The sequence below is a fragment of the Taurulus bubalis genome, assembly GCF_910589615.1.
Source record: "Taurulus bubalis genome assembly, chromosome: 7".
NCBI lineage: Eukaryota > Metazoa > Chordata > Actinopteri > Perciformes > Cottidae > Taurulus > Taurulus bubalis.
In genome coordinates, this window is record NC_136595.1 from 26,212,722 (window position 1) to 26,229,709 (window position 16,988).

The 16,988-nt window shown below is 41.1% G+C and overlaps 4 protein-coding genes across 4 annotated transcripts; 2 read left to right on the forward strand and 2 right to left on the reverse strand.

Moving 5' to 3' along the window:
* Window positions 1-590: 590 nt before the first annotated feature.
* pigx (phosphatidylinositol glycan anchor biosynthesis, class X) lies at window positions 591-3,014 on the reverse strand. Its single transcript, XM_079220511.1, has 6 exons — window positions 2,917-3,014; window positions 2,444-2,537; window positions 2,227-2,362; window positions 1,912-2,122; window positions 1,196-1,293; window positions 591-1,077 (listed from the first exon to the last, which is right to left on the reverse strand). Exons 1-6 carry the CDS (start codon window positions 2,978-2,980, stop codon window positions 940-942), a joined length of 741 nt encoding a protein of 246 aa, XP_079076637.1. The 5' UTR covers window positions 2,981-3,014; the 3' UTR covers window positions 591-939.
* A 405-nt stretch (window positions 3,015-3,419) lies between these two features.
* Window positions 3,420-4,375, forward strand: cep19 (centrosomal protein 19). The gene is made up of 2 exons (XM_079220534.1): window positions 3,420-3,576; window positions 4,006-4,375. Exons 1-2 carry the CDS (start codon window positions 3,447-3,449, stop codon window positions 4,350-4,352), a joined length of 477 nt encoding a protein of 158 aa, XP_079076660.1. The 5' UTR covers window positions 3,420-3,446; the 3' UTR covers window positions 4,353-4,375.
* Window positions 4,376-6,688: 2,313 nt separating this feature from the next.
* Window positions 6,689-9,907, reverse strand: ing5a (inhibitor of growth family, member 5a; the record flags this gene model as incomplete). Its single annotated transcript, XM_079220533.1, has 8 exons — window positions 6,689-6,753; window positions 6,851-6,912; window positions 7,004-7,139; window positions 7,238-7,337; window positions 7,427-7,538; window positions 8,269-8,435; window positions 8,567-8,638; window positions 9,871-9,907. 8 exons carry the CDS (start codon window positions 9,905-9,907, stop codon window positions 6,714-6,716), a joined length of 726 nt encoding a protein of 241 aa, XP_079076659.1. The 3' UTR covers window positions 6,689-6,713.
* A 3,258-nt stretch (window positions 9,908-13,165) lies between these two features.
* plekhb2 (pleckstrin homology domain containing, family B (evectins) member 2) lies at window positions 13,166-15,822 on the forward strand. Its single transcript, XM_079220604.1, has 7 exons — window positions 13,166-13,215; window positions 13,344-13,492; window positions 13,600-13,702; window positions 14,029-14,068; window positions 14,411-14,497; window positions 15,386-15,503; window positions 15,596-15,822. The coding sequence occupies exons 1-7, from the start codon at window positions 13,175-13,177 to the stop codon at window positions 15,730-15,732; spliced, it is 675 nt and encodes a 224-aa protein (XP_079076730.1). The 5' UTR covers window positions 13,166-13,174; the 3' UTR covers window positions 15,733-15,822.
* Window positions 15,823-16,988: the final 1,166 nt, after the last annotated feature.

Consider the following 16,988-nt stretch of genomic DNA (forward strand, 5'->3'; position numbering starts at 1 on the left):
ATAGTTTTAGTTTAAACAGTTTATATTTCAGCTAAATAGTCAGACCTTTTGGAAAGTGGCTTATGTATGCACTTTGTGGTTTCCTCGATAATAATTCAGATATATTGCACATATTTTTTACAGCATTTTATTTTATATTTTCATTGTATTTTCCTTTTATACAGCTTCCTGCACCGGGTCGCTAGAAAGCAACACGTAATGGATAGATGAATACAAATATAACATGACAGGCTATTTGTGCAACATGTACAGCTATGTATATATTATGCACATGTATGTATGTATATGTGTGTACATATGTATGTATACTGCATGCATGTATGTGTGCCTATGCATATGTATGTATATATGTACGTGTATGCATGCATATGTAGTTGTGTGTTCTCCTCGTAGGAGAACGTGGGTTCCATTGCTCCACTAGTAAGCATTATATTTTGCTGCAACGACTGCTTTTACTTAACAAAAAATTCTGAAGAAAAAAAAACTAAGTAAAGTAAAATGATTAAAATCATCTCGAGGTATATTCTACTTCTGAACCAAGATTATAACGAGGAAAAATCATTCACAGCAATTTGGATCAATCAGAACACAGATATTTATTTACAGTAAAAGAGACATTTTTCAACAACCTTTTTGTTCACTGAATTACTTTACAGAGCAAAACCAGGAACCTCCTTAATTTAAGAAACCTGTACTGATGTAAAATAGATTAAGTTTGTGTAACTCCCTATTAAGCTGTTTTATGCATTTCCTGTTTAAATGATTCATATACACCTGAAAGTATCTATCTGTGCGTGTTAAAGTCTGTGTGGTGTTATTGTCTTTATGGCCTTTTGAGGTTTTATGTAGAAAACTTGGACCACAGTGGACGATCCTGGGATCAGACAGAACTGTATAACCACAGGACCTTGAACTGTTTGATGAGAGGTACGTTGTCGTTTAACTGATGCGGTGTTCCCACATGTGTTTGGACAGAGCCACGCAGCAGAGCATTGTGACCAGGAGGGTTCCACCGCACACAGGCGCCACCAAAGACCCGTCGCCCACCGGAAACCGAACGCCCGCAGGACCTCGCTCCTACGGGATGCAAGAGGAGTTTTGAGTGATGAAAAAGAAAAGCAACAGTAGACAATTGTAATCATAAAAAGTTTTACATTCTTCCATTAAAAAATAAAAAATATGTATATAGAACCACCTGATGCTGGAGTTTAAGCCACTGACATGTGCTCGAATTGTCGTGAGCACAGGGGGCGTCCACGACCGTATGAGGCTCCACGTTGTTGAGCTGCGAACCTAGAAGGAAGTTTAGATGAAGAACAGACGATTAAACGATTGGCCCAGATAATTAATAATAAACTATAGTCATTTTTTTATGCAAAATTGGCAGAAAATGCTGTTTTCAGCCACTCATATATGGAGATTGCCTGCTTTTCTCTGTTTTATATCATATTTAACTGAGTATCTTCACAAAAATAAGACATTTAAAGACCCTTTTCAATATTTTCTGACATGAACCAAGCGATTAATCGATTCATTCCTGTTCCGATGTGGGTCACAGGATGTCGTAAGTGTACAGATTTGAAAGCCTTCTGAGGCAAATTTGTAATTTTGGGCCATACAAAATTAATTGAATTGAATATATAAAATAATCAGCAGATTAATCGATAAAGAAAATAATCATTAGTTGCAGCCCTACAAACAATCACTTCATTTTCTGACTCCCTCAGCTGAATATTTTCATCCAGTGTTTCTGACAATGGACCTTTAGTAGTCAAGATATTGTTTTAAACAATATAAGATATTGGTATATTCTTAACTAAAAATATATATAAAAAACTATTATAATATATATTTATATAGTTTGTGAGAAGAGAGGCATACACGACTACAGAATAAAAATCAACTGCTTACATTTTTCAGTCCGCAGCAGCAGCTCTGGATGTTGCATTTCGACAGCTGTGAACGTTTCACCATCATAAGAAGGCTCGTGGTAGCGACCATGAATGGGAATCGCTACTTTCAGTCTGGGAGTTGGTCCGTTGAGGGCGGGATAAACATATGTGACAAATCCTGCGGTCTTGTGAGCAGGCACCTCGAGGTCAATGGCTGAATCTATTAATATCTTACAGAGGGGAAATACATACGTCAATACAACAGATACACAGTGGACATGAATGTAGTGTGGAGTATGGGCTTTGCTTTGGCTTCAGTTTCTGTCAGTCTTACCTGCCAACTGCTGTGCTCACTCAAGGATGCAAGTTGGTACGGATCCACATAGACGCCTCTGGGCCACCTGTGGAGCAGCACCACTCTGACCCCACTGAGCACATCTGGGCTGAGCTCTACTGTGGTGACCACCTCCCTGAAACACACGAAAAAAATCACTCACGAGGAGCCTTGAAGGCGGTTATTGTTCCGTGTTGGAAAATACGCCACAAAATACCTGTGGAAACCCTTCTTTGTGAGCTCCACTGAAACTAGGGAGGATTCAAGCCACTGCTTCAGAAGACCACAGTGGCTCTCGTTCTTCTGCACATCTGCAAACATATTTAGGTAGTTTTGGTCAAGAGAACAAGACTTAACAGAGAAGATATTTGAAAACGACATCTGAAGTAAATATATCTATGACTGACATTCTTTTTATTTTTAGGTCTGATATTAAAACAAACATGAACGGTGAATTTCAAAATAAAATATAAAGATGCTTGCTTTTTAATCTAAATTGAATTTCCACCCAAGAGACTGATGACACTTAATTCTAAACGTAATCCTTCATGACACTTTTTTAAATTAATGCATTTATAAGAGAAGAGGCTGCTTTCTGTCCTCAGCCAGAAACATGTTTTGGTTAAACACAACTAATTCGTGTTTATCGGTTTCAGCCAGGAGGTCTAACACTATAAAATGTTATTTTACCTTTTTGGATAAAACAATGGCATGTCGATAAACACACGAAAACAGTAAAAAGTACCAAATACATCAAAAAATTGTGTCGGTGAACGACAAACAGCGTTTTTAACTTCCTATGTGTATGTAGGTGCTCATGCTCTGTTTACGGAAACGAACGTTGAAGGACCCCGTTGTTCTTTTAGGAAAGCTGCGATAGCGCCTGACTAGAAAGAAAAGACTAGTGCTATCGCTCTGATGCTATAATTACTTATAAAACAGGGCGGGGGTGTGGGGGGGGGGGGGGGGTTGTAGACAAACAGATATCCATAATGTATATAATCCTTAATACAAAATATGACTTTCAAATATGTATTATAAATATAGACAGGCGTTAGCTAAGACAGAGAAGTTCGAGACCGACCTCAGGCAACGGCGTCGTCGCTGAAGCTCGGTTGTCAAACGCATTTTTATATATAAAATATATAGTAATTATTATGGTTAAAATGTTTTAGCCCTTTCCCGCTGAACTCCAGTTAGAACCAGACGGTGAACAGAGGATGAGTTTCGAGGCAAAGCGATGTGGAGTCCAGTTCAGTCCTCCCGCCATCGTTTTAATCTATGAACACAAGGAAACTAAACATGTCCGAAAGAGGATTATACCAGTGCGAAAATTCTCGAAATATTCTGGTAAGAAAAGACAATAATTTAGTTGTATTTGATTTTAAACTATTCAGATGTGGATCCAGGAAAATCTCTACTGCGACAATTGTTTTTGTTTGTTTACACTGTTATTGTTCATTTTCTCGCCCTCAAGGCGTTGGTGGCAACTTTATTGCACATCAACTGGATTTAAATTGATATAATATGCACAGTTAAAACACGATGTAAACTGTAAGAATAATGGCTTCAAAGAGGGTCCTTCATTTGTATGAACTATATCAAAACCTTAATTATTTCAGTTTATATTATATCAAATGTCCTCAAACTGGACAGGAAGTCTGCAGCATAAGGTTCTGAGGATGCAACAAAAAGAACACTTGATGGGTACAGGAACATGGGGTAAATAGGAGGGCCCTATAGATGGCTAATCTGACCCCGTCTCTCCTTGACCTCCAGACTACTGCATGGCTGCGGAGAGGCTGAAGAACCACCCTCGGCACAGGGACTACCTGGAGGCCGTGCCCCAGAGCCAGCTGGAGAAGCTTCACCTCATCCTGCGAGACCACATGGAGGGCCTCAGCCTGGAGCGCAGCCTGGCCTCCTTCTGCCTGGACCCCGACGAAGACCTCAACAAACTGGACGACGACGGGCTGGCCCGCAAGAAGAGCCAAATGGACGAACTGTTTGAGAAGAACCGGAGGCGCCAAGACGACCCCGACTTTGTCTACGACGTGGAGATGGATTTCGGGAAGACCACGCAAGGGAAATGCAGCTGGGACGAAGAGTCAGACGATGGATTTTAAAACTCAAAATCTGACACGACTCAAGTGTTTACTTAAAGTCGGAAAATACATTCTTGCACACAGTAAAGTACACTCGATAAGCTGCCAGTTTATTAGGTACAGGTATCTATAGCTGATGCAGTCCGATGCAGCGACTCAACCTCCCATGTTCTGTTTTTGTGTTTCAGAGCCGTGTTGACTCAATGTTGTGAACATTTGGCAGCTACTTAAAGTGACAATATTCGGCCCACCTCATTCACAATCAATAAGGGTGGATTGTATATTAGAAACACCAATAAGATTAAACATATCTGCAGACTAAAGCGCCCAAAATGTCCCTAAAGTTGAACTAAAACGGCTTCAACAAACTGAACAATGCAACCTCCATGAAGGTTACATTTGCAGCTTGATGGACGTAATAGGAATTAAATCATCTTAGTTGGTTTAACCCAATGAAGTGGCAAGTAGAGTGTTTTGGATTTGAGTGGAAGTGGATCCTTGTACTACAGAGAGAGATTACAGCATTCACTCCCATTTGAAGCCGTTACTAAAGAACTGCAGCAATAAAAGACATTACGTACCAACATCAGGTCTCATTTGGGCTGAAAGGACATTTTAAAAACACACAAAACATTTCATTCAAAAAAAGTCTGACGCATGAATAATAGTGAATATTTATTTGTTATAAAATACTGAATTTTACAAAATACAAAGACTTTGGCTCGTTTATTTTGTGGCTTTACAACCGAACGTGTTATTCACAGTTGAATAGGAAAGAAGATAGTAAAATCCTATTAAATACAATTTGAGTGTACACCAATAAGTAAGCAATACAACATATAGATTCTTTGGAGGAAAAAAAACGGTGTCCACAAAATATTGTTTGATATCATACAAAGGATAGATGTGTGTATTATATACTGCATTTCCATATGGTTTGAAGTGGTGCGCTATGGCAGAGCTTTAAAGGAGATGAACTACGTCATAAAACCAAGTCTGCGGTTTCAAACCTCTTCAGGGGACATTTCATTCAAAGTGCTTAAATACCTCATTCAGCTGACGAGAGACTGACTGACCATTAGTACCAAAATACATTCAAACATGTCACAGGTTCTTTGAAAAGTGATAAAGAATACACTTCCATTGCTTTGCGTGTTTGGTTTCAGATTTTCAAAACTCTTCTTTTTTTTTGACACCGGTATCAATTGCAGTCCTTTGTGCAGTGCTGATGTTTTCCCTAAAGAGGTAGCGAACTGAAAAATCTGACACATTATTCCTTTTACCGTCAGGCGTTTTAAAAATCATTGATTCTCAGCAGGCTTTCGATTCAAAAATAGTCCTTTTATAAAATGTATATATTTCAAGTAAGCTCGAGCCCCGATCCAAGATTTGTGGGTATGCCAGTGATGATAATATAATGAAAAAAAAAAAAAGATGTTGTGATTGGGAGGAGAGATAACAGTGCTACAAGTGTAGCTGGACTCCGAAACCAGATTAGGCGTTTAAAAAAAATAAAAAAAGCAGTATGACCCACCAAGTCGATGGAGTTATAGGATCTGAATATATCTATATATGTATATACAGATATATATAGATAAATCTATGTGTATATATATCTATATACACACACACGTTACACTATTAACTACAACGACAATGCATACATTAGTTAAAGAGTAACTTCAGTATTTTTCAACCTGGACCTTGTTTCCCCATGTTTTGGTCTCTGACTAACGGGGAGAAGATATTTTGTAATAAGTCCAGGGTTGATGGAGAAAACCAGGGTGGCGTGAAGTCGCTCGGGGGGAAACTCCTCACCACCGATGTTCGTGTTTCTGCCACCGACAGACTCAGAGCGTTGTTATTAAGTGTCTGACAAAATAATGGAACGAACCATACGGAGAAAAACTTGATCCGGCCCGTTTGTTATTGTGAATAATGGAGGCGAAGTCTCGCTTTATTTGTATCAAACCCAACAAAGTGACTCCTCTCTCCAACTCTGCCACCGTCGTCTTTGTGCAACACGTTTCAGAACGAGGCTCGATTAGACACGACAACAAACAGAACGGTTTGGTTTCTCTGTCGGGGTTCCTTCCATTATGTCCTCTGACACTTATAATAACAATCTGTCTGCAGCGTTCTCCTTCAATACGGGACCAATTAAAAAAAATGTGTTTCCCCATTAGTCACTTAGTAACCGGATGAACGATTATGTCCCGAAAGGTTGTCACTTCATATCTCTGAATGCAAGTGAAGAAGACGGTGTACCGGAGGTTCTTCTTTTGTTGCATCAGTCACTTCGACACATTAAGGTCCTAAAATCGGGTCCGAGTTGAAAAATATCCTCGTTTACCCTTTACGTGTTTCTGAAAGCAGGAACCCTCATTTCTTCTTCTTGTCTTGGGTGCACCTCGGACAAAACCTGAGAAGTTTGAGAGCAGAGGGGGGAAATATGTTAAAGCACAGAGGTTAATCATAAGGTATCTGTATTAATAATCATAATAATTCAAAGTTCTTACCATTTTCCTTTGGGTTTTGAGGCGAGATCAACACAAGCAAAGTGAAACCACTCAATCGGACACTGGGGGGATGACAAACGATGTCATTATTAGGAACAGGTTGCAGAAGCAGGCGCTCAAACTGGTTCCCGACAGCGAGAAAGAAACACTTACATCTGGGTTATCGCATCCGATCATCTCTCCGTACGACACCTGGTGGCACAGGCAGTACGTCGGCTCGTTGGGATCGACCGGCATGTCCAAAACGTCCGACGGCTGCATCGGCAGAAGGGCGTCGCTCACGTCTGGGCTAGAAGTCCCACAGAAATACAGAATTATTATGATTAAACACACGAGTGAGTCATTCGGTAAACCTGTGACCGTAATGAGCCACCGGCCCAAACATACCTGTTTTTTATCTTTTTCTTTTTGGGAGAATCTTCATCAGAACCTTTCCTTGCTCTTCCTCTGGATGCCCGCTTCTCTCTCAGCCCCCGTGATTCACCCTCTGTGGGAAATGTTGAAAACAGTTTTGTTAAAACGGGCGTCGATCCGTTTCGTCTGCTGGCGAAAAAGCCTCGAGGATACGCAACTCACTTTTCACGGCTCTTCCTTCGGTACTTTCGTAGCCGCTCATTTCCAGTTTCTCCTTCAGCTCGTTCTCAAACCGCGCCAGATCTGCATCCAGCCGGCGGATGTGTTTGTCCACCTGCAGGAAAGAGGATTTCACGTAGAACCTGAATTTGTGTGTAGTTTTATTTGCAGACTGGGACTATACTTTATGAAAACCATTAAGTACAATCATGTGTGACTTAAAAGGATAGTTTGAAGGGAGGTTGTATGAGGTACTTGTCCACAGTCAGGGTATTAATTACAGTAGATGGCGGTCAGCACGCCCACAATTTTGAGAAATGGACAGAAGACATGTTTTAGATACTTCAAAAGGGCACCAGACTCCACTGAGAGAAACAGTAATTTAACCACGCAGAATACGGGAGTTGCTGGTTAGTTTTTATTTGTGTTATTCTGTGACTTTGATGTTTTAAAAGGGTTCGTTCTGCGTCACCAAAGTCACACAAGAACAAACAAAGCCACTGATGGACACCTTGGTAGACACAATTACTGTTTTTGTCAAAGGGATAACGTCTTCAGTTCCCCTGTTAGAAAAGTGTGTCTGACAGCAAAATAAATATGTGAAAATATTCACAAAAAATAAGATTATTTTAGGTGTCTAAAATACATCCACAGCAAAACATTACTTTGCTCCTGTCTGTTTCTCCAAACTCCATCTACTGTAGTAAAACACTGACGATGAAGAAGATCCCGTTACAAACACACTTCTAAACATCCTAACTGTCGCTGTAACGCTCGTCTCCAACATGTTGACATTATAAAATCTTTAGAAAAGTGAATCTATACAACAGTGCCAGGAAACTGACCATTTCGTATGTCTGCATTGCGAGCTGAACTTTGTCATCGCTGAACTCTTTGCACTTGCTGTAGGCGTTCTGGATCTTCTGCAGGTGTTCCACTCTCTGCTCCGAGGCCAGGTTCTTCACCTTCGCGATGTACTCGTCAGCCAGTTGGTCGATCTCTCCTTTCTTTTCTGCATAACAACACGATTATTATAGCGATGGAAAACCTGCACGACTACGTAGATGTTTTCAGTTATCGTAGCTGAGAAATATTCAATCAATATAGCATTTGGATATTAGCGTTATGAGGTTAAACGCTCACCTTCAGTCCTATTGTCCAGGTCCCGCATCAAAGTGAAGTTTCTCTGCAGATCACATGGTAGGTTTTCAATACCTAGAGAAGAAAGCGACATCAGGGTGAGGGAGGCAAAGAGAGAGAGAGAGAGACATTTCATAGCGAACACACTTTACTTATTTATCTACTTTATCAATGTAGTGTCCCTTTTTTTGTCACTTTTCCATGACTTAAAACCAGATTTCCATGACCAAACATTTTGTGAAATCTGTGTGTAAACATGAAAAAGTGAGAACATTTCGTATTTAAACTAACAATGAGAATACAAAGCATACAGTAAACCTTAAATGACACAAATGAATGAGAGACAATAGTTTAATTAAAAGAATAAACATTTATATAGATGCCTGTATCTATGCCTGCCTTTCTTTTGAAAGCATACTAATTTGTTCAAACTCAGCCTAAATGAACATCGTGAACACATGAATATAACACATTTCCAGGATTTTTCCAAAAACCTTTAGGATTTAATTTTTTTTCAAGGCCTGGAAAAAACATTTTAAAATTACATGACTTTTTCAGGTTTTCCATGACCCTGTAACTGACTCTGACTCACATCCCCTGGACAATTCCCTTTAACACCATTGCACATCTTTTAATTTCTTATTAAAATTGACTTGCCACTTTTATTGTATAATAAATACTTGTTAAGTACTGTTATCTGCTTATTGTTTACCATATTTAACTTTAAATTATTTCTCGATTATTGCACTATTTGTATTATTTGTATTGTTTTATTCTATGTCTATGTTTATTATGCACCTTTCATCCAGTCAAATGGTTGGGAACCGTGTGTGTAAAGTTGTGAAACGCACGTGTCACCCTTTGTAAATGCATTACTGTTGTTACAGAGGTATGGTGGTGGTGGAGGCATCCGGGGGGGAACGCATTTCACTAACCCCGCCCCCCCACACCCCGGCGGGCAACGGCTAACGCGGTTATCAACAGGTTGCAAACGCGCGCTACCTGCCGCCCTGAAGCAAACACACGCACACGTTATCACTAAAATAGACAGAATTTAAAAAGTGTTAATAACAATAATAATAATAACGCGCGTGACGGCAACATTATTTTTAACAAACCCCTTGTAAAAACCCTTTGCTTGGTTTCTAGGTCAACCAGTTAGCTCGCAAGCTAGTGACATAACAGCTAACTAGCTCTCGTTGCGCCGCGAAGCAAGAAAGTGAGTCGATGCAGTAAAACTGACCCATAAAACACACGCGAGACGTTCTCAATATTCATATAAATGCGGTTCGTCCCCGGGTACTCACTGTCGAGGTAATGCTCCAAGTAAATGGCCGTCGCCATTTCTGGTTAGCTATTAAGCTTCTGCGTTATTCTCGTTAGCTCTAAAAAAACAAAACAACAAAAAAAAGAAAAGCGCAGTTGGTTGGTCGGAGAGTTGGTGCGCTTGTTTTGTGACCCTGGGTCGCCCCGTAGGTTAGTGGCTTGGAGATACTTTATGGCGGTAATGAAACACCGCCCGCCCGCCCGCTGCTGCTTAGCGGTCACGCGGAATCCGTTCCCACTCGGCGCACGTGCACCGCGGACGAGCATGTGACGTCACAGGATACAACTTTTTCTGCTGCGAGTGAGAGTTGGTGACGCGCATGCGCAAGCGGAGAGCGGTCACCTGACCGCGTCTGTCAAATAAAACTTTCCTCAGATGAATCGATATGTAGTTATCGAACCGGATCTTTACTGCTAAAGTGCTTTTTGCAGTAAATAAACCGGATTCAAATATAAATAAAATATAAATAAGATTAAATGAAATGTGTTTTGCATAGCCCAAAATCACAAATTACAAATTTGCCTCAGGGGTATTTGCAGTCTATACACATACGACATCCTCTGTCCCGGGACCTCACATCGGTTCAGGAAAACACTTTTAATGGGGAGAAAAAAGGGAAGAAATTTGGGAGACCAGCAGAGGAGGATCCCTCTCCCCGGATGGACAGATGTCACGTGTACAGAATGAACGTCATAACAGAGGTCAACATATTCAATGCATAGGAAATACATTATTCATACAATGAGAGTGGTAGTAGTAATTAGACTTTATAACTCATAATTATTACTTTACCTCATCATTTTGACTTTTTAATCTCATATTTATAACTTTTTGTCACATGATTTCAATTTTGTATCGATAATTGTGACTTTTGATCTCATAATTATGACTTTATATCTCATAATTAGGACTTCATATCTCGTAATTAGGACTTTATATCTCGTAATTAGGATTTCTCATGGGGACATATTTACTTATTCACTGGACTCAGTTCAATAAATCCCTCAGTGTGAACTCTACTCCAGGAAACATCTGTTTTACTCAGGAAAAGATAGACAGCTGCTCGCTGCATTGACAACCATGTACATTATTTGATGGTTGAGGTTCTGTGTTGTATGGAAGCCCATTACAGTAAAAAAAAGAAAAGTAATAGGAAAGAAGAGATGCACTGAGCGGCCCATAATTATGAATTAATCTCATCATTTTAACTTGTTATCTCATATGTGTGACTTGTTATCTCATAATTATGACTTTGTATCTCATCATTATGACATTATCTCATAATTGTAACGTTTAATCTCATAAGTGTGACTTGTTATCTCATACTTATGACTTTGTATCTCATAATTACAACTTCATATCTCATAATTAGGACTTTTCATCTCATAATTATGATTTACCATGGGGGTATATTTAAGTTTTCATCTAATTTCTTTTCTTTTCCGGTCTAAATGGGCTTCCCTACTCTCTTTGGTAATATATCCATCCGCCCTCCAGCATGAGACGAACGAGCGCGCCCGCGCTGAGTTCGCGCGCACTTTCCAACGCTGTCAGCTGACAGGTACGTCATTCAAAACAAACGCCTCCATCTCCCGAAGAGACTGACGCTAAAAGGCGCCGCGGGCGGGGCATACGGGCAACTACGAGGGGCAAGTAAGCGGCTCTATGGGGCCGCGTCCAATCGAGTTTATCGGTCAAGCTTCTTTTTGACTCCGAGGAGGGCATCGTCTTCTTTTTTGACTTCGTACGTCTCACTTCCGGATTTTTTCTGCCTCCTTCACGAAAGCCTTCCATCTTTTTTTTTTTTCCTTCATATAACACACACACAAATCAAGTAAGTATCCCAAAATGACACTGTGCCTTCACAGACGCATGCGTTGTGTTTTTAAGCTAGCCAGCGGTGAGCATCCTGAACTAGTACGACGGATCGAAACCCCACGTGGGACGTTAACGTCACGCACGAAACGTCGGCTAAGCTAGTAAGCTAGCTAGCTAGCCTCGGCTTGTCAGACAACAATAACACGAGACCAGCCGTTACCGTTAGGCCAGCAGCTAGCTGCCATGACAACCACGACATCCGAGCGACTAATTAATTGAGTGTCGGTCCTGGTAAAATTTCGTAGTATCAGATAATACAATGAAAATAATAAAGAATATCAATACAATAATAATAATAAAGAAGAAGAATATAATAATAATACAGAATAATAATATAACAATATAATAAAGAATAACAATATAATACATTATAATATAATACAGAATAACAATACAACAAATTATAATAATATACAAATAATAATAATAAAGAAGAAGAATATATAGTTTTTCTGTTTTTAATTCTGAAGTGCGTGTGTGCGTGCATGCGTGTGTGTCTGTGTGTCTGTGTGTCTGTGTGTGTGTGTGTGTGTGTGTGTGTGTGTGTGTGTGTGTGTGTGTGTGTGTGTACTTAGTGCTAACAGTCACAAGGTTAGTTTTGGCTGTGCCACGCCCGATAATGAGATGAGATCATTCTGAATTATATATAAGCTTAGAAAGAACCAGAAATAAATAATAGGGGCGACATAGACAACCATTAGGAGTAGATAGAAATAGAAACTAGGCAAGATAATTTTGGTAAAGTGACTAAACGCAGCAGAGTCAACAAGTTTATGTAAACAATGTACACCAGGCTGGTGTTAATGATAAAATAATGTGACTCAGTGTTTATACCAATATACAGAATATTTATATTTATGATGCAGTATGGGATAAGATACATCGTATAGTAGTAGTGTACTAATATAGTATTATGGTGTAACATAGTATATAGTTGAACATAGTGTAAGATATGACACTATATATATATATATAGTATGGTGAATAACATATAATTGAATCAAATAAAATATGGTATCATATTGTATTTTATTATTTAGTTAATTTAACACAAACTATATATAATAAACATACATTTACACATACAATACATGGAATGTGAACAATATTACAAACAAAGTATACATTACAGACAACAAGCGTTCTAAAATACTGTTCACAATGTACAGTCACAGGATGCGTATGGTATTTACACAACAGCTGTGGTCGTTTGATGAGCTAATAACTACTATAATTAGTTTGTAAAATAAAAATGAATGGTTGCCGTGTATAGTATAATACATAACAATATATCAAGAGTATGCCGAGGTATATAATCAGTTCAGTCCATTACTGACAGATGCTGACTGACGTGTATATGTATACATATATAAATATACATTATTGTTTTAGGTGTTGCTTCTAAGATGGCTACGGTGAAGAGCGGTTGGCTCCATCGACAAAGTGAGTACACATGTTAACAGTTTACGGACAATAAGCAATACTAATCATAAAGCAGTTTGAAGATGCTGCGACATTTGTTGTGATGTGCTTTATGGAGAAATTCCGACTGTATTACGTTCCCATCACAGGCAGCATACTGCGCCGCTGGAAAAGGAACTGGTTTGACCTGTGGATCGACGGGACCCTCGTGTTCTACAACGACCAGCAGGGGTACGACCTGGAGGACGACATCCACATGAGGGTCGACTGCATCAACATCCGCAGCGCCGCTGCGTGTCAAGGTGCTCGTCGTCGTCGTCGTCGTCGTCGTCGTCGGTCACATGCACAACGTTTTGTTCATGTTCAATATTTTACATGACCTCACCTCTCTGTTTGTCCTGCCTCTCAGAGCTCAACCCACCGGAGGCGAAGCTGCGCGATGCCTTGCTCCAGATCGTGTGCAGGGACGGCCGGGTCATCAGCCTGTGTGCAGAGAACGCGGATGACGCTCTGTAAGTCTTTATTATCACCTTGATGCATTATTTTGGCCACTCTCGTTTTTTTTTCAATTATTGTTGTGTTTATATTTTCAGAAAAGACGTTACTTTAAATGTATCTATTGCACTTCTGTCCATCCTGGGAGAGGGATCCCTCCTCTTTGTTTTCTCCCTGTTGAAGGCTCTTTGGGGGCAGTTTCCTGTGCCGATGTGAGGGTTCTGGGACGGAGGATGTCGTCTGTGTACAGATTGTAAAACCCTCTTAAGGCCGATTTGTGATTTTGGGCGATACAAAATAAATGTAATGTGATTGAATCCTTAGTTTCCACTCTGTGCTGCAGGGCGTGGACCACGGCGCTCCAGGATGCCAGAATTAATGTGGTGAGTTTCTGCTACATCTTACATTGTCTTTTGGTTTTGATTTGTTACCAAAATAAGAGCGGGAAGTTGTCTCTATCTTTATCTATCTTATTAATGAATGAGCTGGGACTTAAACTGTTAGAAAACAATGATTTCCATGATCCAAAACAGGCTTAGACCATAAAACTGGCTGTGTGAAATAACTCTCATATTGTTTGTCATATTATACATCTATGTTTGTCATTCTCGACTGCTTCTGAATGTCCAAACGTCACGCAGCTCAGTTTAGTTGGTGGTCATGCTCAACTTTCAAGAAATACCTTGACATTTTTTGATTCCTTCTTCTTATTTTTGTCATTTTAGGTGGTTGCTACACCTCAGATCGGTTTTACACATGAAGTGAGGCCGTCCGCTCCTCTCCCCGACTCAGAAGATTTCCCCCCGCCTCAGGTAAAAGGAATAAACTGCATGAATATGCAGCGTATCCTCACACAGCTGTTTGTATGATATCTTACAAAAATGTTACTCCTCAGTTTACAGGCGCTTTCCAACGAGTCCAGCAACGCTTACATGCACACGGCCTTTTCAAGATAAACTTCCATTTTTTGCAAGGAAACAACTTAGTTTCGTGACAAATAAATCAGCGTCGACTCGTCTTTTCACGCGCAGCACAAACGTACACTGATACTTCCTGGTAATGATTACGTACGATTTGCTTTCGCGTGACTGTACGAGACCCGCCTGGCATACGACGAGAATGTGTTCACAGGTAGACGTCTCCTCGTGCGTGTGTATATGCGTGCGTTTATTTTGACCCGCAAATGCCACAAACCCTTTTAAAGAGTGCTGTAAATCTGTGTGTGTGTGTGTGTGTGTGTGTGTGTATGTGTGTGTATGTGTGTGTGTGTGTGTGTGTGTGTGTGTGTGTGTGTGTGTGTGTGTGTGTGTGTGTGTGTTTTAAACTGTTTTTAAGAATGACGAAAATGAGCTGCTGGTAGGAGGATGGGGGGAATTGTAACTGAACGATAAAACAAGAGACTTTTCTTTTCCTCAACAAACTAATCGGACTCGGCTCTGTGACATGGATAGTTATCAAGGAACACCGGCAGACAAGCATCGATAAAGGCTTATACGGGAAATACAAGTACAATATGCATTCTTTGTCACCTTTATTTTGTAGTTGGAGCTTAGCACCATCTTCTGATGTATTTAAGCGCTCCACTAAACGGTGTTTGTCTAATCAACACTGGATCGGTTGTCTCTCGTCACATGAAGGGCTCTCCAGCACGGCGGCCCACAGATGCTCAACAGTGGCTCTTTGTGTTGTCGTTGTTCCAGCAGGTCTACGCTCTGGGTCCGTACGGCGGGTACGTCGCACCTCCACCGCACGCCACACAGATCGTGCACTCTCCCGACGAGCGGCCCTACGCCGTGGCTTATCCCTACCAGTACCAAGGTCAGCGACCGCCCGACTCTCAGCTGGAAGAGTTGTCGAAACCACAATGGTGGCAAAACTGAAATGATGTGTGTGTGTGTCGCTGTCTCCAGGTGAGTACGCCGCTCCCGGAGTGAACCACACCGACATTCAGGAACGGCAGTGGGAAGACGGAGGCGGCGTGGCGATGGGAATGCTCGCAGGAGCGGTAACCGGCCTGGCGATCGGCTCCCTCTTCGCCGTCTTCTAGTGTCTCGATTACTAGCTTACGTCTAGTAAGCGCACCAATCCCACCCCTTTTTGTTTGCAGCAGCATTCGGCTTCTTCTCTGTGCCATCACATGAGTCGGAGTAAAATGCGTCGGACTATGAAGAACGATTGTGATGGCCAGTGATCTGCTCCCTACGTGTTCTTATATAAATACTGTCAGCACTTTCTCATATGCCCCGTGTAGCATTCTCCTACTCTCTCTGTGATGTCTAGATATGAATGTTATTTAACCAAAAGAAAATACACAACAATTACTCAATTTTCAAACAGGTACAGTGTGACTACAATGTGACGCATCTGGGGGAGAAATGGAATGTAATATGACCAAGTACCGTAAAAGTCGGGTTACAAGCCGCTTCTACCTCCGGTGGGTGTCCCCGCTGTAGCAAGCTAGCAGCAGTGGGGAGCTAGCAGCAGCGCAAGCTAGCGCTGCTGCTACTGCCTGCGTCCCTTGTGCCCGCGTCGGGTGTTGAGCCGGGGCTGGTCCCGCTACCTTCGGTGGTTGTCAGGGAGCTAGCGGAGCGCTAGTAGGAGCGCTAGCTGGAGCGCTAGCTGGTTACAGCGGGGAGCTAACGGGGACACTGACCGAAGGTAGTAGCGGCTTGTAACCGACTTTTACGGTATGTTTTCTTTACTGTATTCAAGCACCTGGAGGTAAGACTCTCTGTGTTTGCGTTAGCTTTAGGATGACGAGCCGTTTATATATATTTACGCAAAGTGTTTCTCTGCGGTGGCCCAGAACGGCCAAAACCAAACGCCGGCTCTAGATGGGGGACGTTCCCATGAAGTTCTCCCACACGCTTGGCATTTGATTGCAATCCGCAACCTCACCGCTAGATGCCGGTTAAAAACCTTCACGCTCGATCTTTCATAGAGATGCACCGGTTGCGATTTTATGGGCCGATTTTTCTTTCTTTCTTCGCAGCGTAAGCAAAACACTTTTTTTTCATGAACGTTTTTTTGGGACCGGCAGGTGTTACAAATTGCCTTCCGGGGGGAGCACGTGTGTAAACGTCACCGGCAAAAACCCCGGCTATATGAGATTGATCGGCCGGTCCCGGGCCGAACACTCGGTGCATCTCTACTTTTTATAGTTATTTAAATAAGAGGAAAGACACTTCTCCGTTTATGTTTATGTTCATTTTAGATCCTCACTGTTTTTCCACATTGTTTCTGATTCATGGAGCACATTTGTCCTTTTTTTATATTTGCAGAATTACCGTAATAGCATCAATT

Excerpts from the sequence above, each read along its gene's own strand:
- pigx (XM_079220511.1), bottom strand. The coding sequence starts at position 2,980 with ATGTATTTGGTACTTTTTACTGTTTTCGTGTGTTTATCGACATGCCAT. Across the intron at positions 2,363-2,443 it reads ACAAAGAAGGGTTTCCACAG|GGAGGTGGTCACCACAGTAG; the intron begins GTATTTTGTGGC and ends CGTGTGTTTCAG. Across the intron at positions 1,078-1,195 it reads GGCTTAAACTCCAGCATCAG|GAGCGAGGTCCTGCGGGCGT; the intron begins GTGGTTCTATAT and ends TGCATCCCGTAG.
- cep19 (XM_079220534.1), top strand. The coding sequence starts at position 3,447 with ATGAGTTTCGAGGCAAAGCGATGTGGAGTCCAGTTCAGTCCTCCCGCC. Across the intron at positions 3,577-4,005 it reads AAAATTCTCGAAATATTCTG|ACTACTGCATGGCTGCGGAG; the intron begins GTAAGAAAAGAC and ends CTTGACCTCCAG.
- plekhb2 (XM_079220604.1), top strand. The coding sequence starts at position 13,175 with ATGGCTACGGTGAAGAGCGGTTGGCTCCATCGACAAAGTGA. Across the intron at positions 13,216-13,343 it reads TGGCTCCATCGACAAAGTGA|CATACTGCGCCGCTGGAAAA; the intron begins GTACACATGTTA and ends CATCACAGGCAG. Across the intron at positions 13,493-13,599 it reads CAGCGCCGCTGCGTGTCAAG|AGCTCAACCCACCGGAGGCG; the intron begins GTGCTCGTCGTC and ends CCTGCCTCTCAG.